Source organism: Phalacrocorax aristotelis, chromosome 2 (genome assembly GCF_949628215.1).
Source record: "Phalacrocorax aristotelis chromosome 2, bGulAri2.1, whole genome shotgun sequence".
Classification (NCBI taxonomy): Eukaryota; Metazoa; Chordata; class Aves; order Suliformes; family Phalacrocoracidae; genus Phalacrocorax; species Phalacrocorax aristotelis.
In genome coordinates this window covers 10989449-11012027 of record NC_134277.1, presented here as the reverse complement: position 1 = coordinate 11012027, position 22579 = coordinate 10989449, and the positions used below count along the sequence as shown (strand labels likewise).

The 22579-nt window shown below is 38.6% G+C and overlaps 1 protein-coding gene across 3 annotated transcripts in view; it reads left to right on the top strand.

Annotated features, from left to right (window-relative positions):
• Nucleotides 1–22579, top strand: part of PTPRN2 (protein tyrosine phosphatase receptor type N2) — a 670936-nt gene that overhangs the window by 201267 nt on the left and 447090 nt on the right. Inside the window, exon 4 of one of the 3 annotated variants that reach the window (XM_075082379.1) lies at nucleotides 8560–8697. The exons of the other annotated variants lie outside the window; for them this stretch is intronic. Within the exon in view, the coding sequence (XP_074938480.1) occupies nucleotides 8560–8697 (138 nt within the window). The remainder of the gene's footprint in view (nucleotides 1–8559; nucleotides 8698–22579) is intronic. 3 annotated transcript variants of the gene reach the window in all.

The window sequence follows — 22579 nt, the reverse complement described above, 5'->3', positions numbered from 1 at the left end:
AAGATCATACGTTGTTAGATGAAAGAACTGCTCAATGCCAGGTTTTTTTTTTTTCAAAGATTTACTAGTAAGATCAAATCCAAAACCAAATTGCTTTCAGTACGAGATAGTGTGATAGATAATTTTCTGGCTTATTTTCAGGCCTCAATTTTTCAGCTTTGGTACTGTTCCAAAAAGCGAAGCATACATATAAAAGGAAAGGGGGGATTTTGACTTTCTCTTGAAATGCCAATTAGGGTATTGTAATTCTTTTTAAGAAAGAAAAAGATAATAATCTTAGAACCCCAAACCTAGAAAACATTCCAAAAGGAAATGCTATCCTGTGAAACGGGGATGGAGTAAAAGCACAGAATAGAAATTATTATGTAAAACAAATGACTGTGTATGGGTTTTTTCATACTGACTTTTTTTTAAACTGAAGCAAATTTTTGAGGGCTAAGCACATAGGAAGGAAGGGAACAAATCCAGAGAAATGTAGGAGTCTGATATGGATTTAAGTGTCACATTGGTCATTGTTTAAAATTGTCTTTGAAAATATTTTCTCTGAAATGAATTGTGTGACTTGTATTTGAGTAACCTGTGTATTTACATTGTAATTCTCTGGAAAGGCAGTTACGATTCCATTAATATGTCTGGCTATTTTCTTAAATTTTGAGTAATGTGGCAAAATGTGCCAAATTTTTACCTTAACCTTGGAATAAATGAATTAAGGACTGTCATAATAACAGTATTGAGCCAGAGCAAATTGCAGGACGACAGATTTAGAGTAGAACCCGGAGGGGAACAAGTCCATGGGATCTGATGAGATGTGGGTTATGATGGAAACTGGCAGATGAAGTTGCTAAGCCACTATCCATCATGTTTGAGAAGTTGTGGCAGTCCAGTGAAGTTCCCACTGACTGGAAAAGGGGAAATATAACCCCCATTTTTAAAAAGGGAAAAAAGGAAGACCAAGGGAACTACAGGCCAGTCAGTTTTACCTCTGTGCCCGGCAAGATAATGGAGCAGATCCTCCTGGAAACTATGCTAAGGCACATGGAGAATGAGGAGGTCATTGGTGACAGCCAGCATGGCTTCACTAAGGGCAAATCATGCCTGACAAATTTGGTGGCCTTCTACGACAGGGTTACAGTGTTGGTGGATACGGGAAGAGCAAATGATGTCATCTACCTGGACTTGGGCAAAGCGTTTGACACTGTCCCACATGACGTCCTTGTCTCTAAATCTGAGACATTGATTTGATGGATAGACCACTCATTGGATAAGGAAGTGGCTGGATGTTTGTGCCCAAACAGTTGTGGTCAGTGGCTTGATGTCCAAGTGGAGACCAGTGGCAAGTGGTGTTTCTCAGGGAACAGTATTGGGATGGCACTGCTTTAACATCTTTGTCAGTGACACAGACAGCAGGACTGAGTGCACCCTCAGCGAGTTTGCCAATGACACCAAGTTGTGCGGTGGTGTGGTGCAGTTGGCACCTTGGAGGGAAGGGATCCCATCCAATGGGACCTTGACAGGCCTGTGAGACGGCACTATGCAAACCTCATGAAGTTCAACAAGGCCAAGTGCAAGGTCCTGAGCATGGATTGGTGCAATCTCAACTGCAAAGAGAGGGAGGCTAGGCAGAGAATGTATTGATACGAGCCCTGAGGAGAAGGACTTGGGGGTGTTGGTTGATGAGGAACTCAATGTGACCCAGCAATGTGCAGTTGCAGCCCACAAAGCCAGCTGTATCCTGGGCTGCATCAGGAGGGTGACCAGCAGGTTGAGGGAGGTGATGCTCCCCCTCTACTCCATTCTGGTGAGACCCCACCTGCAGTACTGTGTTCAGCTCTGGGGCCCCCAACATAAGAAGGACATGGACCTGTTGGAGCGAGTCCAGAGGAGGGCCATGAAGATGATCGGAGGGGTGGAGCACCTCTGCTATGAAGACAGGCTGAGAGAGTTGGGGCTGTCCAGCCTGGAGAAGAGAAGGCTTCGGGAAGACTTATAGCAGCCTTCCAGTACCTGAAGGGGGCCTACAGAAAAGCTGGAAAGGGACTTTTTACAAGTGCCTGTAGCAATAGGACAAGGGGTAATGGCTTTAAACTGAAAGAGGGTAGATTTAGATTAGATATAAGGAAGAAGTTCTTTACAATGAGGTTAGTGAGGCACTGGAACCTGTTGTCCAGGGAAGCTGTGGATGCCCCATCCCTGGAAGTGTTCAAGGCCAGGTTAGATGGGGCTTTGAGTCACCTGGTCTAGTGGAAGGTGTCCCTGCCCATGGCAGGGGGTTGGAACTAGATGATCTTTCAGGTCCCTTCCAACCCAAACCATTCTATGATTCTAAGCATCAGAAATTTTCATCTGTGAGAAATTCTAACATTTGACAGGTGGTGTTTTGTGGATATGGATTGATGTATGGAGGGAAATTTTGAGTGTTCCTAAATAAATTTTATATAACTCATTATTTTAGAAGTCCCAGAGGCTTGAGAAGCACCATCTACTTGAAGTCCTCAGAGTTTCACCTCCCATGGATTGATGAGTTGCCAGGATTGCCTAACTGTCTGCTGGCAGGCTGGAGATTCCAGGGTTTCTCATATAGCTTTTCGTTCTAGGTGAATGGGTAGGAAAGCACGTTGCTGTAAAATATTTTCCAGAATGTTTTCTAAACAGCCCCACTGTCTCTGAAAGGTTAAAAGCTAATACAAGCTTCAAATAATGCCTTCTTTTGAGTAGTCACTGTTTTCTGCTCAAAGCTAACAGCAGTACAATAAAGCTACAAGCTTCACTTCTCCAACTTTGTTTTTTCTCAGTGTGTGGAATTGTCTCATTAGGCATCTTGCAGACCTAAAGCTGAAATATTCTCCAATAGTGCTGAGGAATTACCCTAGGTATGTTACACCTCCCTGATAGAAAATCACTGCTTCAAATGAGATGGAAAGAAGAGATTGTTGGTTGTTGGAGTGGGGAGAGAAAGCATTTGTGTGAGACAGCATTAAACTCTAAATTGCATTAATATTGGTTAAACTATTTTGTCTAGAAATTGAGCAAAACAGATAACATCCTGTACGGCTTGGGGATGTCATTAGAAAGAATGATCACAATCTAGTATGGCCAGTCATCATCTGGTGATTGCCCTTGTGATTTTCTGGTAAATTTGATGCAGTGCAATTAGATTTTCAGTGACCTGGCTGTGGGTCATGTCTTTGCAGTTATTTGCATAGTAAGAGCTATTTTTACGTGGCAGTATTTGACAACAGTTGAGCTAGTGCTGTGAAATACTATGATTACTCTCTGCCTTTGATTAGCAGGAGAAATGTATTCCTGTGACACTATTCAGGTAGCTACCTGAAATATAGCATCTTGTGATATTTTTCAGCTGTTAAAAGATTTCATAATCCCCATTGAAACAACACTGATTCCAAAGTTTTGTTTCAGAATCTAAGCTACTTAAAATGAAAAAATGAAAAATCAGCTGTCATTATTCATTATGTAACATTGTCGTGCAGGTACATAAATGGAAAATATGTGATTGTGAAATTTTTTTTGAAAGTCAAGAGAACAACAAGCCTAACTAAGATCAAAATCCTCCATTATTTTACAGTGATTCTTACTAACCTTACCTGTTTTCCTACTGAGATGGTTAGAATAAAGTTCATAACTTTGCAAAGAATAAGATAAAATAAGCTTACTAGATGATGAAGGAGCAGTAGCTCTTTCTCCATTGGTGGTTTAGCTGCTACTCTAAATAGTGTTAATTTCTACATGAAGATGGGACCCCCTTGTGTTAAACATTGTACAAACACATAACGAGAGATTGTTCCTCCCTCATTGACTGAATCTAAGAAAACTATATAACAAATAATGGTAGAAGTCATAACAGTGATGTACCAAAAGCCCCCAGATACTCAGTGGTGCTAGCCGACGCACTACCCAGGTCACTAATACCTGTTCAGTGAACAGCAGTGCCCATCCTGTTAGTCCCTATTTGAAATCTCAAGCAGTTATTTCATGAAAAAACAGCCTGATGGCAATCCTGGTTTTGTACTTTCTGCAAGGTTATGTTCCCACCTAGTAATAGGATGTTCTTTTGATTCCCCAAAGGATAATTGCCATGGAGTTCAAGTTGTCAAAACATATTATTAGGATGGTTGGAGGAAGAATATAAAGCTTTGAATAACCATTAGGTGAAGCTGGCAAAGATATATACACGGAGCCTCCTGGTTTAATGCAGAAGGTGAGAGATGATGGAGAACAGTAAGACAAGACACATGAGTAAGGCTGTTTGCTCCATCCCCCTTTCTAAGGATGCTGTGAATCCTCTTAGCACGTGATGACCTCTGTCTTGTAACTTCTCTTGGCTGTTGATGTGTGCTGTTGGTGACTTCAGTGCAGTGGAGAGCCGGGCTGGATTACTGTGAATGACTGAGTTACAGAGGGAACTACTTGGTTTGGGTCAAGAATAATAAAAACATAGGAAGACAAAGCTTCTTACCTGCAAATAGGACTTGGAGAGAAACACTGCTTTTGAATTGTTCAGTGGAAAAAATTAGGATTATGGTGGTTTGAATCACTGTGAGTTTACCATTTATGTGACTAAGGTGGATTGCTTTGTACTGTCAACGTGCAGAAGATGCTGCTGAACCTGAGACTGGCTAGGTGTTGCTGAATAGTTTACTTCTTTGCAGTCTCTCTGGAATCAATGGACTCTTCAAGTATCACTACATACTTGAGTTTCAGTCAAAACATCAGTAATTATTACAGCTCCTCTTCTGATTATCAGCAGCTTGCTTCTGTTGTCTGTTTCCTTTCTGAATGAACTTCTTTGTAGCCATTGTACCAATCAATACTGTGGAGACTTAAAAAAAGGGGGAGAGGAACTGAACATAATGCCAGTAATCAGAAGGGTGGTTGTATACAAAAGGGGATGAAAGCCAGGTCTTTCTCCATGTTCCATATGATAGAAACCTCCTTTGTGTTCCTCTGCTTTGATCTTACTATGAACTGGAGAGCTAGAGGTGAGAAGTTAGTGACAGCCATGCTGAGCTACCACACGCTGTCCATTACCTCGGTGAAGGAAAAGAAAGCCAAAAAGTCTTTGACCCCAAACTGTAAGATACATTTTCAGACCTACCAGGCTTTTCTGTTCTGAATTGTTGGGATCATTTCCTACCGAGGCAGATACAGCCAGAGAAAAGAACAAATGTTTTCAAATATGTTACACTGCCTTTATTGCTTCTTCTGTGCATTGAGGTGACTGGAGGAAATTGTTGATCACTAGAGAAAATTTTACTGGTCTCTTGCTGGGACACATAAGGTTCAGTTCCCCTGATCTCTCTGGTTCAAAGCAGTCAGGAAAATAATGTAAAAAATATAGGGCTATTCAAAGGCACAGAGGGGTGACAACTTCAGATAAGTAACTGAAGTGAACAAGACTATAGTCTAGATTTCATAGTGACAAGTCCTTATCGTATGCAGAGTTTAGTGTGTGCATACTAGCCAGTTACATAAAGGTCATAAGATTTACTCTGCAAGGTAAGGAGTATTTATCAAGAAAAAATCTGAGCTACCTAGAACAGAAATGTCTTTGAGCATGAGGGAAATGGAGAAACAAAACAAGGTCTAAAGGTTGTACCACTGTGATTTGGAGCAGAATGGCTCTTTTGAGCAAAGTCACACCACAAGCAGAGAAGAAAGCAGGGTCCAAGAACAGCACTCTTTTGCATATCTATGGGAAGGAACTTGCAAGATGGGGTGAGGAGAAGACAATAAAATTTCCTTTGACTTGGGAACTGTGATGAGCATTTTGGGCTGAAGGTGTTGGGAGTTAAATGAGAGCCTTATACAGAACCGACATTCCAGCCAACCAAATTAAAGGCAATCTGTATGTTAAAGAAGTCAAGAATATAAACAGGAGGGAGGGAGAGATAAGATATTTCAAGCACTTTAAAAATTACTCTGAAACTAGATTAGAGTAGAATCCCAAGAGAGATATCCTCTGTGGAGCAGTACGAGTAATTCCTGTTTTCATTAAAAGTTTTCATTTTTTTAATGATGTTACATTTGCATTTTTTTCCCCCTAAAAGATAAGAGTTGATTAACAGTGCAATAAGTTTTACTTCTGTCTTCTTACCAAAGCTTGTTCTGGAAGTTTTATGGACTTGCCTCTTCAGCCACACTTGGCTGCTTCAAAGGCCAGGTGCTGTGTTCAGATTAAACAACAGGGAGAAGGATAAAGTGCTGTAGGTAATTTTGTGTCTTTATGTTTGCGCTGGCTGAGTATTTACATCTTGCTTTGTCTGTGGTGCAGCTTAGAGAGGCCTCAGAGCTGCCCCTACTTATGTTCAGGAGATGACATTCCCCAAGGGACTGGGAGTCAGTTTGGTGCTATCAGGGCAATCCCTCTAGTGGTTCTGTATCTTTTTTCCTTAATGTGTGCTATCTAAGAAATTTCTGCCAACTGAAAGGAGCCATAGCACAGAAGAGGATTTGTCAGAGAGTCTTAGGTAGTTTTGCATCAGATTGGATGAACCATCCAGTCTTTGCTTTTATTATCTTGTTAACCCACCATTAATTTACTATCTAAGATGGAAAATAAGAAGGAACCAAGCAGTTTTGATCTCTACCTTGCTTCCTTTCAACCTTTTTGACCCAATAGAAACCATTTGGAGTTTGAGAACAGACTGGATAACCTTGCTTGCAGCATTAGCAAATATATCAGCAAGTTGGTGTGACATTATGTACTTTACTGTCCCTTTAGAAATTAAGTTCAAGTGAAACAAATGTTGGAAAAAGACATATGGCTTATGGGGACAGGTTTACTCTCTAGTGAAAAGTAAAGTTATTAAATGAGCAGTGCCTGCCAATTGCTGAAAAGTTGGCAGGGATATGTTGGCACTGTATTTTTTTATTTATTATTTAAAAGGCCTCATGCAGGACTTCTGAATATGGCCTTAAAATGCTAGGCAGTGTACAGACAGAGAGGATCAATGCACAAATTATGTATTGTGATATGAGCAGGAAGAATATGATAGTACCAAAAAACCCTCAGAAAAATCGGTAGATATAGTAATGAAAAGATTTCACCTTAACAGATTAGAAAACCATTTTTTAAAAATTAAAATTATGTACAAGGAAAGAACTACTTGTCTAACCCTTTCTGAAGTCAAAGCAGAGAATGTTCCTTATTTTTCATGTTAGTTATTTTATAAAGTTGTTTGATTAGCAGGGGAAAAAACCAAACAGACAACTGACATTTCTTAGGAACAGTTGTCCTAAAAATCTAGAAGAATTAAGTTAATTTTGGAAGTTTTATGAATCTTAGATTGGCAAAGAAATTCATCGCATTTCCAAAGTACGAAATAGCTGCTAGTACAAAGGAATCCTGACATATATGACAGCAGGTATTTCAATTGGGAATCCGGCTTATTGTTAACAAAAGTGGGATGTACGTATTTATCCCAGGGAGCTCTTACTTACCAAGATCCAAAATGCTTTCAGACTAATACGCTTAAATAACACTTGATTCTCCTGAATCTCTGGATAAAGCCAACAGAACAAAACCAAATATTCTTTCCAAAAAATAGATGATTCTGTACATATATACTCTTTACAATATAACATTATAAAATGTTTCATATTTTTAACATAATAGTTCCATATCTTCCTGGAAAGCAGTTTTTGAGCAGGTAAATGCATGCGGAGGCAACATGGCATAACGAAGTCACAGCTGATACCCCATGCAGAAGCTTTCATGGGTTTGGGTGTGCAAGGCTACAGTGTATGTTCAGTACCACCGAATGATCAAAAGTCTGTGGTCACCTAATGGGACATCCAGATTCACTCTGTTGGCATCAGGCCATGGGAGCTGAGGTGATTAAGTACAGTGATATGAATAGGACTTATAATCTTACAAAATATTGCACTTTGTCTTTTGCTTCCATTTGTTGCAAATACTAAACCCTGTATTTTTTCCCTCATATTCATCTGACTTTATTTTAATCTCTGATAAGCTATTGCCTGATATTTTTGTAACTTGTGAAAGATTTATGTATCATATTTTCATGCTAAAGGTTTTCCGGGGAAAAAAAAAAGAATTCTAGTGATGAGCTTCTGTGTAAAAATAACACGATCATACAGTTTGTGGTTTACTTTTAAACATGTTGGAAAGGGTTGCCTTTGTACAGGGGAAGCTTCAGCTCTTTTGCAAAGCCAGAGCCTTCACTTTCAGTGGAACGAAATATATCAACATTGGAAGAAACCGAGTCCTACTTAAAGCTGAAAGCCTACTAGATGGAACAAAACCCCTGCATTTTTAAAGGGGGAAAGAGGGGGGAGAAAGCCATTCATGAGAAGTATAAAATGTAATTTTGTTTTAAAGCTCACTAAAAGCTATATAGGTCATGAAGACAATCAGTCTTTTATTCTTTGAAATAATTCACATTACAGCCCTATGTATTACCACCCTTATCACAGAAAAGCCTTTAGATTTGTGTTGGCAGATAATTACAAATTGATTTCTGGACCCTCATTTTGACAATGCTTTTGAAAACCTTTTCTTTTTTTCCCCCTTTTTAAAAGCCTCTTATGATTTCTCCTGCATCATACTGAAGAAGAACTGTCATGATGAGCTGGCCAGGTGTGCTAAACCATTTATACAAAAGAGCCATAGAGTACAAGACCCAAAATATTCTGGAAATGAACTGAGAAAATCTGCAGGTAACTGCAGTATACTTAATTTATGTCTATCTTCATCTTTCATATCACTCAAACTTGAAATAATTTTACAAATAGGTGGTAATTTAACAAATGGGTAACCTGAAATTTTACAACCTGCAGCTTGCTCCTTTCACTAGCATGCCAAATCCTGGTTTTCTTATGTTTTTTCAGCATTTAAAACTGTCAAAAATTCTTCAGGGGTGAGAAAGCTTAACCCTTCATTGCTCGTATTTACCCTTATGGGGTCAGTCTGTCTCCAAAGATGCCACTGAACGATTACCAAAGTCTTGGGCTGAAAATGTAGTTTGCAGTCTGAGACCTGTTCTACAGGTAGTAACCAAGTTTAGAGTGATAATCCATGCCTTTAGGAGTCTACAGTTTAAAAGTCAGTGTGTTACAGCTGAAAAACACATTTAGGTAAAGTTGATGAGTAGGAAGGGGGAAGATGAGTAACAAAAATAACTAAATATCTTGGCATAGACTTGCTGTGTGCACAATCTGCAGTCAATCGGTGACAGCAAGCCCAGTAATCACTACTCACCACCTGTTTAGCTGGGCTATTTTTAAAGTATAACTGAATGACAGCAGTAGTGGGTTTTTTTAATTGTTTATTATCCAGAGAATTAAATAATGGTATCTCAGCATTTGGGATACATCTGAAGGATTCACAGCACTAAGAATACCCTAGGCATGCAGGTACATAAAGCAGCCTGTCAGATATGCAGTAAACACTGACATAGAGTAACTGGAGGCTAAACTGAATTTTTTTAGTATTACAGACTTTATTGATTTGTTTTTTAGTAGTTTTCCTTTCTAACTCAGACTTTATGTATTATTAAAATGTTTGCAAAACATCAATTATGATACCATTTTTCTTAGGTTTATTTTTCTTTCAGGGGAAAAAAAAATATCTTTCAGATATCTGGGAATGGTGGCCATTAGCTTTAGCTAATAACCCACGTGCATGCCCGTAAAGTACAATTTTTTTTCCCTACAACTCCCAGAAGGATGTAATTTGTAAATAGTATTAAGAAAAGCACATGAAGTGCCACTGTCTTCGGTAATCTGTTACTCTCAAGGGAGGATACATTTTGATCATGCTTCTTTCTGAGCTTGAACCTGGATCTGAATAGTCCAAAATTTACTTTTCTTTTCCAGTTCTTTATTTTTTCCTATGTATTTATAAGTCGTTTCTTCCATTAACCATTTCACCTTCCTTTTGCATTTCAACATTCTGTTTCTCTATTCTCCAATGGGTAAAGAAAACATTCCACTTTAAAACAAAACAGGAAAAATATAATTCTTTAAAATGTCCAGAGGAATATATAAAATTATGTGAAACAATAATAATGAAACCACTAACTTTTTGTGCAATTAAAATAATTCAGGAATGCAGGATGTGAGCCTGTTGAAAGACACTTTTCATTTCTCGGGGCAGATCCTTAGCTGGAATTAATTATTAGAGTTCCATTTATTTCAATGGGCATTTAACAATTCACACAGTTTGGAATCTGTCTTCTTGTTTCCTCCCTTTTTTAAGAGTATCTGACACTTTTATGTGTCCTCCATTCTTTCCTCTACCGGAACGTGTGTATGTTTATATATGTAAGAATCATACTTTCTATGAGCTGTCCTTGTTTTTTCTAGACAGACACTTTAGGATTCTTCTGGATTATCTCACTAATTTGTCTTCGTGAGGATGTTGCTGTCCTGTTGCTGACATGAACTGCTACTAAAGGCATGCCAGCAAAACCCAGGAATTTATGCCTGCATTCAAAATATTTAAAATTGAGGAAAGAAGTACTAGAGAATGATTGAGGACTGGGGGAGGGGCAATTAGGAATATGTTCTTTCCTTATCTTTCAAACAAGATCAGAAAAGAGATGACATAAATGACATGGGTTGGTGGTTTGGGTTTTTTTTGTGTGGGTTTTTTTGTTTTTTTTTTAAATTAAAGAATACCATTTGAAATGAGCAGGATTCACATTTTCTGAATTTAGTTGTGTGTTTTGTGCTGTGGAGATGTACCAATAGAGGAGGGATTGTATATACTGCCTAATCCCACTCACGCCTCTCCATCTCTCAGTCAGAGAGAAGAGAGCAGTATATCTCTGGCTGTGCAGAGTGATATTCTTTGGACCAGTTTCTATGCTCTGGTGATGCAAATGCAGAGATTCATTTCTTCCCTGTAAAGCCAATGCTCAGACAATATTGCAGAACAAACCTTTCCTTACACAAAGGTTATTTTCTCTCTGGAGCATTCCCTTTTTTACTGAAAGGCATTGTAGACTAGAAATTCTCTGAGAGTTCATGACACCCTGAGAGCCTTCCTTTCAGAGACAAGCTGTATAATAATAATGCGGTGACAGAAAAATCGGGGAGAGGTGGCTTTCTCTGATAGAGAATTTGCCTTTAATTCTACCCTGAAGAGATTGCAATGGAGCACCAACCTTTGTTCTTACTGTAGTGCTTCACTGCTATACCAACCATTTGTTAAATGGGAAGTAATTGAGGTTGAAAAAGAATTGAATGGATAAAGCTTTTGGCAGGGAAGGGGAGGAGGCAAAGTACGGGTTAAAGGTTATTCCTTGCAGAAATTTCATAAAATGAGAGGTAACATGGCTTTTGAGCTAAAATTGTTGGTGCCTCTGGAGGGGACTTGCAGAAGAGAGGGAGGAGAGCAGGTTGTGGGGAGGGAGGCCAAACCTGTGGAAGCACAATGAGAATAATAAACTAACATCAAATATTCAGCTTCATGGCATCTTATTGATTATACAAGAAATTTCACCCTGAGATGTACAGCCTTGGCCATCTCTCTTGGTGAGTGGAGAGCAAAGGAGGAGGAACTGAGGAGGAGTCAGGAATAGTAATGCAGGAGCCTCTTAGAAGCTTTCCTATCTATGAAATATTTTAGCATTTCTGTAAGTTGCATTTGTTTCTTCCAGAGGAATGAATGGGCTGGACGTTTCCATGCTGTTCTGAATTCTGAGGCTCTAGTAATTTGAAAAATAATGAAGATTTTTTTTTTTTTCTGTTATGAACTTCTATCTGCTTTCAGACTTTCTCCTTCACACTGACAAAACATTTTTCTCTCTGCCTTCCCCTCCTCCCCAAAGAAAAAAAAGTCTGTCATGAAAGTTAATTTGTGTTATTTTGGGACTGGGGACTCTGGGGACAGGCAGAAAGGATTTATATCCTTGGCAGAGCCTGTGTTGAATAAAATATCACCATTATGGAAGCATTAATGTACTTCCGTCTAGTGTACTTTCCATACTGTATTGCAATTATTTGAAATTTTTTGTTAATTCTTGTCTTTGTGGTCCAAATGTGTATAAACATATGCATTTTTTATTTTATACAGTAGTATTTTGTGTTCTAATGCACATTGAATCGTGCAAAACATAAGGTCTAAGGATTTTTGCTCAAAAGAAATTGATTTTTAAGGACCTTTGGTTTTGATGCACACATATTGGTTTCATACATTGCCTTTACATTTCTACATAATGAAGCCCATAATTTACTATGCCTTGGGAAGTCTGGCTTTGCATATTTTTAATATATGAATACTGGTCATGATTTGGATAGAAGGATGCTTTTCACTCCCAAAATAATAATGAGACTTAAGTAAGGTTGATTTACATGAAATTCCTTAGGGATAGATGCTGGCTCAATCCTCATTCACAACTTTGTCAATAAGTTGGAGATATACATATACTAGCTGCCGGTAAGAAAACTTCCAGATGACTTATAGACTATTGGAATTGTGAATAGTTATTAAGTCCTACCAGAGAATTTAGGATGATAGCCAACATGGGCCATTCAAAAAAATGTGTAAGGACAATGTAGGCTGGGGGTTGCAGTGAGGATACCTCTTCTGTTGAGGGCTTGTACCTGAGAAAGGCATAAGGGTCATACCAGACAAGCAGCTCATCGGGGCTTTCTATGAGAGCTGGGGCAAAGGCGGCTAATATGGATCTTGGATGTACAGATTAGAATGGTGACTTAGGGAGAGGAAAATTAATTTCTCTCTATATATTGCATTAGTCAGGCAGCTACTGGAATATCTTGTTCAGTTTTGTGTCTGCTTTTGTTTAAATTATGTTGGCAAATTGAAGAAGGTAAACGAATGGGCCAGAAAAATAATTTTGAGAGAATGCCTTTTAGTGGGAAACTCAGAGCTCCATCTGTTCTGCTTTTCTCAAAAGAAAGAGAGACGATTTGTTTACAGTGCAGAAGGGCCTTAATGTGTCGAAAATATTGGTTACCAGAAGCTTCTATAACCCAGCAGAGAAAGACAAGATTTGGCTGAAGTAGGCTGGAAGCTGAATCCAGATGAATTCAAATGGGAAAGTAGAAATAAATAAACAAACAACAAAAGAAGCAACCTTAATCACAGAGTAATATTTCATGAAAAATGAAAGTCAAGATTCCAATTTCTTTCCAGCTCAAATAAGGCAGCCCTCAGCACAGCATCACTATTGCCAAACTTGCTAAATAAATGGAGGACAGTGCAAAGGATTATTCCACGTTGATGGAATATCATCACCAGTAAATTTTGAGAAGTTATAGACTCAAAGTTTGAATCTCACGGTAATCCGTCATAACACCAGACTAGCAGCCACTAGTACTGATAAATACCATACTTTATTGTTTTGTACGAGCAGTATTATAGCACACACAGTGAACAGCTTACTCATAGTACTGGAGGTTTGCTCTTTTCTTAAGCAGGAGATGGCCTTTGGATTTAACCACTTGGGACTCTTTGGGGGGAGGCTTATATTGTCCAGGAAAGGTGTCTGTATTCTTGCAATGGGGCTGGTGCTCCAGCTTGTGTTCAGCACTAGAGCTTCATCCAGGTAAACAGGAAAGTAACGGTTACTGCGATATCTGCAAGATACTGAACCAAAGATTAACTTTGTACATCTTGTACTGCCAATTTAATAGAAACATTTTCTTAATGTGTAATGTTCAGGAGTCCCTATGTCACATCACACTCGGCGGGTTATGTGCCCACTTGAAAATGCTCCGTGAAGGGGCTTGAGCAGCCAAAGCCTGCCATGGCTTCCTGCTGCTTCTGGGAAGGCTGAGCTCAGAGGAACTGTTATTAAAAAAAAAGTCACGAATCATTCACAGCTGAAATAACTTTTAAAATTGGTGTTATCAGATAGATATAAAAAGTGTTAATTCTGTAAGTAATGTCTTACAATTAGAAATCATCATTAATTAAAACCACTCATTTACAGAATGAGGTATTTTCTTTGTAGCACGTCCGGGTGTTCTCTTTACTTATATTTTTATTACTTGCAATTACAATTTATTACTTTCCATAAAAATGATAATTTTTCAGGCCTCCTAAGTTAAATGAATGATTCAATAATTTAAAACTGAGTATTTGTTATCTTTGAGGACTGCGAAAATGAATTGCACATTGTTGAATTTAAAATGCCAGTTTTGTGGATAAATCGGTCCCTGGGGAAGCTGTGAGCAGCACTGTCACAAAGAGAGAAGGGGAGAGGTTGCAGGGTACAGATATTTACTTCTCTTATATTTATGGCCTGATAGTCAGAGAGGCTGAGCGTTTGAAGATTCAACTGAAGTGAATCGAGTTGAAGGTGCTTCCCAAAAATCAAATCTTCATATATATGTTTGCAGTTGACTGGAGGGAAGGAAAAGTTAAAGCAGAGAAATACGGGCAGGGAAAAGATTCAGGCATAAGAGGAGTCTGAGTTGTGTGAAGTTAAATGTGGGCTGCTCTTTCATATATCAAGAGATCAGAGAGATTCCTTTTTTGTCTGAGTGGAAAATTTCATGTGGGTTTTGGAGAGAAACTGTCTGCTGTCCTGGACCACAGTCAGTGCCGGGGAAGCTATTTGGCAGCCTGGAGTTCACCCTGTTTGTATGGCTTTTACTCCTTATGCAGGAGGTTTAGATGCTTTAGCACCCTTGGGGGTGGCAGGCACTCTATAAATGTAGGGTACTGCATTATTAGCAGCAGTATTACTCCAGTTACTCATTTGCAGGGATTGCCCTGCCATTTCTGACCTCTTTGCTGATAATTTTAGGAGGTGGGTTAAATGGAGTGCATATAGCACGTGGAACAGTTTCGCTGAATTTGGTGGAAACAGGATCAGGTCCTGTGTAAATTCTGCAAATTCGTTTTTGTTGTCATTTTTTTCTTAAACCCTTGAACTAACCCAAAACATTACAAATCAGATTCTGTGTTGATATGCTTCATATAAAAATCAACAATCATATGTTATATAGGCAATCATGAAGATGTTTTAGCATAATGGTACATGAGCCATTAATTTCTGATGATCTAAACGTGTGTGCACAGGCACATATGTATTTAATCTCTGTGTTGTTTCTCAGTTCATGATCACATATTTAAGATTTTTACTTTGATCTTTAAGAAAATAGGAAAGCTGAGGCTTTTGGCAAGGGCTGGGAAAGTAGCAAAACTAATATTTGGGGAGCTTGAACATGCAAAGTAGCCTTGAGTGTCCACCTTTGTCTAGAAGAGGAAGTGAGAAAATTTTTATTGTGCATGGATACTGTCATCTACTTTGTTGAAAACAGAATAAATATCCTGCCTAAATTATTTAAAAAAAAACCCTTTAGCTTTATCTGAAAAATGTACTTTATTCCCTTTCCAAATTAGTCATTTTTGCTACACATGGCATCTCCTGCCATTCGTTACCTTAAATGAATCTGTAATAATTGATGCCACCTTTACATATTTATTTCCTGTAGAAATAGTTTACACAGAATCACAGACTCGATATATAAAAATAGCATTTTGGTCATGGGCTTCTCTCCTCAACTCGCTGCGATGATAAAAGTGATTTCCTGTTAAACAGGCAGCCCGGGACCGCAATCACACGTGCATGAAGCTTCTGATTTACAGGGGTGCTTAGCACCCTGAACTCCAGTTTAATTCAGTGGGAGCTTTAGCACCAATAAATTAAAGTCAAGTATGTGTTTGAACATATTTTATATGCTGCGTGGCAGGTTCTGATTACTTTCATTGTTGGATAAACTCAAGCTTGGGGGTTTCTTTCCCATTACTAAGGACTTTTTGGTGTTCCTCATGCTTATATAAACTATTAGGAAAAAACACAAAAGCAATTCCCCTTCCCCCAGAGCTCCTGCCCTTCATATTCAGTAGGTGTTTTAGCCTTTGCATTAACACAAACAATAGCATAAGATACAGAATATTTTTGAAACTGGTTCAGCAGTGTTTTATCAACGATGCATCAGACTTAGCGAAGTGGCAGAGGTTTAACTGTATTGTGACCAAGCTCAGAAACTGCTTAGAGGCTTATGCCTATTTTCAACAGTGCAGATCTTGGAGTCACAGAAAATTCTTGTGACACTAGTGTTTATGATAATTAGGTTAAACAGTGTATGTGAGGCAATCAAGTAGTCATATGCATGAGTGAACTGATATACAGAAGGTATAATATCATTAACCACTGGAATATCCATGTCCAAGTAAGAAAAATACTAGGACAATTAACAAGCAGGAGCTGCACACAAGTGGTCTCATTATTACCCAGTACTGTGTCATATTCTCTGTGTGTGTTATACACAATAGTTATGATTAATAAAAATAATAATTTAAAAACCCTTCTGAGGACTGCAAATCAAACGTTCAGAAGGTAAGCAAACGTAATTCTGGCATTTCCTGCACTACCCTCATTCAGCATCTTTGTGCTTGTGTGTTACAGTGCGGTGTCTGATTATATGATCGCATACTAGTTTTTTCCACATAATCCCTGCATCATTTAGTGCGTGAGGAGAACCTATTCTTTGGATCACCTGGGATCTGAAATAGCTCCATTTGCAAGCTGATAGTTTAAACTCCTAGCAACCCAGACATGCCTACATAACCACCAAGCTTATCTAAGGTCTTCTGTCTCAGGAAATAAATTAACCCATTCAATCCCAATAGCTAACCATGAAAAAGAAGAGAAATCAAGTCACACATTATTTTTATTTAAAAGCATTGCAGTTATTTACTGTTTTTCTACAATTTGAAGTCTCATTAATCTCTTAAATATTTATTGGCAGTAGGGTGTGAGCATGAATGAGTAGGATGTCACAATAAATGGATTGCTGTATATTTTGTTTCCTTTGAAAACTGTATTTTTTTAATTTATTGTTATGAAAAAGAAATAATTCCATGTCAGGCTTGGACTGCTGTATGGAATACAGGAGCATGATTGCCTTTCTGGGAACGTGTTAAATCAAAGCGGGGTGTATTCCTGAATTGAGATTTTTAATAGGAAATTTAAGTGGTTTCAAAACCCTAGTTACTCTGAATGCTGGAGGGAAGGAATGTGTTACTGTATCTACTTCTGAGCTGTATTTTGAGAGAGAGTCTGCATGAGTCGTCAAAGGTGCTTGTGTGAGATGTGACCTTTTCAGTTCGTATTTATTATGTCTTTCCAAATACACACCATCGCTGTACAGTGCCTGTCAACATTACATTTGGTGAAACTGGTTCTCTGAAGGGAAGAGTTCTTTTAATCCTTAAATACTCCCCTTCTGAAGCTGGCCAAGGAAAAAAGAAAAACACGGTGGAAAAAAATCAAGGAGAGGGAGAAATGCATTTAAACCTTATTTCCCCTTTCTTTTCCCAAATCCTTCCTCCTGTTATCTCATACTTATCCATGTGATCTAATCTTTGTTATTGCACTTTGTGCTTCTGAGGGCTTTTTAAATAAATGAAATGCAAGAAACCCATCTCCAGTAAAACACAGTGCATTTATACTATATCATGTATACCCACAGTGTAGTGCATCTCATTTCCCAGAAGTGGCTCAGCCATAGCACGTGGTGGTTGCTGCCCATCCTGATCATGAAGAAAGTGTCGAAACATTTCAGCCTTTCCAACACTTTTGGGGTCTCCTCCTAACTTGCAAAGGTCTAATTATAGCCCTTGAGCTCTCGCTGGGGTAAGGGTCTATAGCAGGGTGAACATAGAGGGATCAGAGCCATGGACAAGAAATAATGAAATGTATATTAAACCCATTGAAACTATGGAAAATATTCTGTAATATAACCCTAGCTACCTGATCAGTATGCCATGCTATTTCAACATTATGGATGAAAACACTTGTGACATACGCTGGTTTGGTGAAGATTTGTGTCAAAGCTGAATTCAACAACTTTGTCCCTTCTGAATTAAGTGGGGCATTCCCCACTCTATCTGCAGTTAAAAAAAATAACCATCAAGTATAAATATAGGATATGACATTCTGTGAAGTTAGTGGTTATGATTGGATTGGTTTCAAGTCTGAACAGGATCATTTTGGAAACTAGCTTTTAATAAATGCTGGTCAGCAGCGTGAAAGCTTATTACATTTATCTGAATGCCTGAAAGGGAATCGTATCAGATGGTCTGATTTGTGTCATTGCAGCTTCTCAAATATTTCAGTTACATTAGGCTATGAAAGTCTTCAACAACTGCGCAGTTGGTCTTTATAGTAGTATGCCTTTCCTAAATCCCTACTGCCAAAACAGTTGTCCTCGGGTGGGCTGGACCTCATCTTGTCTAGAGCAATCTCATCTATCTTACTGCTTTGCGCTGCTGCAGACAGGGCGGAACAGCTCTGAGCACAACTGGACTCTGATCAAGGCCTTTGGGCAATCCCATAATGTTTCCAATAAATCAAAATATACTGGCCAGCTGCTCTTTCATGCCCTCTCATTGTGCTCTATGTCTTGTTTGAAATGGGAGAAAGTCTTTTATGGATTGAGTATTTAGGTAGGGAAACAAAAATAGCCTCCAGACCCCTCAGGTAGCGAGTCTGGGTGAAGGGAAAGCAGTTGGCAGGGATTAAGCTTGTGGATGCCTGGGGGAGCTACACGAGTGCTGGGGGAAGAAGGAATTGTAGAGGAGCACAAGTTCTTGATCTTGTGATTGCACAGCACATTCTCTACAGCATGGTGCCAACAGGAGGGCCAGAGCTATGTTTTGTTTTAAGGAACTGTTTTTGCTCTCCACAAACATCACTGGAGAATAGGGAGACCAATGTACTGGCTGGGATTTACAATCTTCATGACTTTGGTCTTTTTATTTATCTTTTATTCATCCTTGAAAGGGTGAAAATTGACCATCATAGTCCTCATGGGCATGCTTCAAATGGGATGTTGGTGCAGATATGTAAGCAGCAGCATCTGTGCGTTAGATGCTCTGTGGGCCTCATTGTTCTTTGCTTTGCGTAGGCTTCACACCGTTGTGGCTATATGGGGTGGAAATTAGACAGCTTTTATTGTCTTCTGTATGAATCAGCAGATAGTCCTATTTTTTTTGTTTCTCCTTGAGCAACTGGAAAAAATAAATAAGGTCAATAGTAAACATTCCCAAACTTCTTTTTTTGTAGTCTGACTTTCTGCAAAAATTTCTGCAGGTCTAACCGCTGTATAATGTATAAATCATTATAAACAAGGCTTGAAAGGAACTTCTCTGTTTATGCTATAGCTTCCCTGCCCTTTAGCAGTGATGAAAACTGAAAATACCAGTGCATCTTGAATTCAATGGAGAAAAAAAAATAGATGAGAGATCATAAAGGGGTAACGCAGTTCAGCTAGACTCAGCGTTTGGAATATTAAGCAGATTTGACCCATGCTGAGAAGAGTCTGAAGAGCAAATTCTTCTCAGCACCATCTCTTATGTCAGGACCCTGATTAACAAAGACATTTAAATAATGTCACTGCACTTCATACAATTTGAGCCTATTTTCTCTTTTGTATAGCTTGTGAATGTAATTTTTTTTTACTTGCCATATTTGACCTCTGTCTCCTAATAGTGGCAGGCAGTGATACTTTGAATTATTATGCTGAATATAAATGTGAGCTTCAAAACTAACAAAGCTTTTGTTCCTTTCCTGATGAAAGCACAATTTTGCAGTTGCTTTAAATATTATAGCGCTAAGTCAGTCGTTGCTACTTCTACTAAGGATTTCTCAGTGAATTCATTAGAAGTGTCTGTTTTCATAGCCTGGCTTGTACAAATAAGAAGCAGGGATTTGAAAGTTCAGCGTATATCTTGCTGTGCTTAAGCTGCAGCAGCGTTACATATGCTCAACCTGTTTTTATGTTACTAGTGAGGAATAATGCAAGCTGAACTCTGATTCCCTCATTAGAGGTTTAAGTCTCTAAGGCTAAAACTAAGGCTAAGTTTTGATATTTGTTAACAGAATCCTGTGTGAATTAATATTTTCCAGGGGGCGCACAGAATTTTGAAAGAGCAATTCTAGAAAGATAAAGGTAAGAAAAAGCCACATGTGTTTTCCAGGCATGTGAAAATAATTTCAAGGGTCAGTGGCTTCGCAGTTGGAATTAACAACATGGTAACAGAAAGAGGAAGAGGAGGAGGTGACTGCAGCTCCATTTTTTGTGTAATACAGAGAACAGTGATGTTCAGAGAATGTCCCTAATGAAATAATGATGATTCAAGAAATAGTGGCTTTTTCTCTTCATTACACAGATTTTTAATTTTTAAAAAAAAACTTTCTTAATTAGATCTGTTTCTAGATGGAGAAGGGATAGAGGACAAATGAATAGACTAAACCTGTCAGGTCTGTTTCAACCTATATCTAGAGATTCAAGGCACAACAAATTTCCCATGATGATAATTTCAGCTTTCAAGCCGGTTTTCTACCTTTCTGTTTTTGGAAGAATGGAAATGAAACTACCATTCATTTGATTGATATATCTGAAAGTGGAAATTATTTTAGTGGGAACCTGTTCTTCCCTTACTGAGTATCTAAATCAGAGTTCTCCCAAAGCCTCTGTGCTGCGTTTCAAGGTAGTCTGGACTGTAGTGAGTGACTGCCAACTGTCCAGATGGAAACTCTAAATCAGGCGGCAGATGAATGTGGGATTGCCTCTGCAAAAAATAACATTTTTCAATTGTTTTGCAGATTAGGAACTTGTCGTACTTCATCTCTGTCATACAACCCTAAACATTTTGTAAGGACATACGGGGAGGAGAGTCAAGAATATGAGATGACTAAACACATTCTTATGTAATAGGAAATTGTATCTTATTTATATTTCATTGTAATCTGTACCACAATCAGGCTGTGGTTCTTCCTTTGAGTCTTATTCTAGTTCCTAAATTCATTGCACTTAGGGAACATTAAAAAATGCCCCAAATTATTCCAAATCAAGGCTATCAGTTATAGTTGCATGGCATTACAGTCAGAAAGACTGAAGAGATACTTATAGAGAACCGTTTATTGCTTCCAACAGGTTCTCACTTCGATGTCACATAGCCAAAGAAAGTTGGTGAAAGGGCAGCTTTCCAGCATCTTGACACGTGGCTTTCAGTGGTTTTCAAACAGGGGGGCTGCAATCTTTCCTTTTCTCAGTTGAGATATCTTCTGGGTTGGCAGCTGAAATGGAAGACTCTTCGCATTATGCATTTGGAAATTTTGTACAATGTGTGATGCCTTTGCCGATATTTAGCGGCTGCCTTGTAATCCACCTTTCCTGCAAAGATCCAAACTATCCTGCGACTGTTGCATTAAAATACCTGTGTAACAAAGCATACAGGAATTAGAGAAAAAAGAAGTGGTATGCGCTCAAGCACTTTTTTAAGCTTTACAAATCATTTCATGCAGACATCAAACCCAAATCTAAATTGTAAGAGCAGTGGCTATATATTTTATTTAGAATGAAGCACTGCAGTAATGTAATAATCACATTTTCTAAAGCCTCGTGTAGCACAATAAACTTCTTCATAGCAGCTACAACATATGGTCACCAGGGACATTACTAACTAGAGTAAAATTGCTGACTTAAGTTGTTTATCCACCTCTGTGTCTATCAAATATTACTACAAAGAATGGGAAAGGATTAGAACTACTTTTCTTTCTTTTTTTCTTTTTTTTTTTTTTTTTTTGGTAAATGTGTTTTGTTTAACTCAGAGATAAAAAGTAACAAAGTATCTCACTATCTCACAATCTTTTTGTCCTCCATTTTCCTGGAAGTGTGCTTGAGAAGTCACTTTTTGCTCATCATCACCATTTAGGCTCTGGTTTTTTGTTTGCTTTTGACCTATTCCCATTTCAAAGCCCCTTTTCCATTCTGAGGCCGTTAGCAGTCTGGCAGCCCCCAGCAGATGCAGACTAATATTTTTTTTTTACTATGATGACTTCTAGCAATAAGCAGAGGGTCTTGATTTGAATCAATGTTTTTTCCATTTCACCTTATATTTTATCAGTTAATATTGCCCCAAGATTTCATTTACCATTCAAATGTCATTTCTATACCAAGCTCTGCCAATTATTTCCTGTCTAATTAACATATTCAGCACCATTTGTGAGTGAAACAAACATAGGTTTTGCTAAAAAGAAAAGACATGCTGGTTCTGGTTAGTGAGGGAGGTGCACTGAAGATGGGTGTGGGCCAAGTCCAGTACCACATGTCCAGTTTCTCCCCTGAAGAGAAGATCCTTATAAAAGGAGTGAGCAAGAGCTGCTGCATCCCTGACTCTCAGTGGCTGGGAGGGTATAAGGTGCTACAGGGATTATAACTTTGAAGGAGAGGGACTCTCTGTTGCTGGATGTCCATGGGTTCTCTTTTAACTAGTCTCTTTCCTTGCACTCTGCTGACAGCATTTCCCCTTGAGGAAATTCCCCTAACTGAGAAATCCACCATGGGCAAAAAGATTATATAGCTGCAGCTCTACCATAGAAACATGTCATTATACTAAGCCAGTTGACATGCTCTTGAAGAATACTATTTGCTGTGTAATTCAGAGCCCTGAATAGACTACCCCACACTCTTTTAAAACATGGCTGTAACAGAATCAGCTGAAAAATGAGGACATTGCTATGCTTTCCTTGGAAAAGCATTTGGGTTGCAC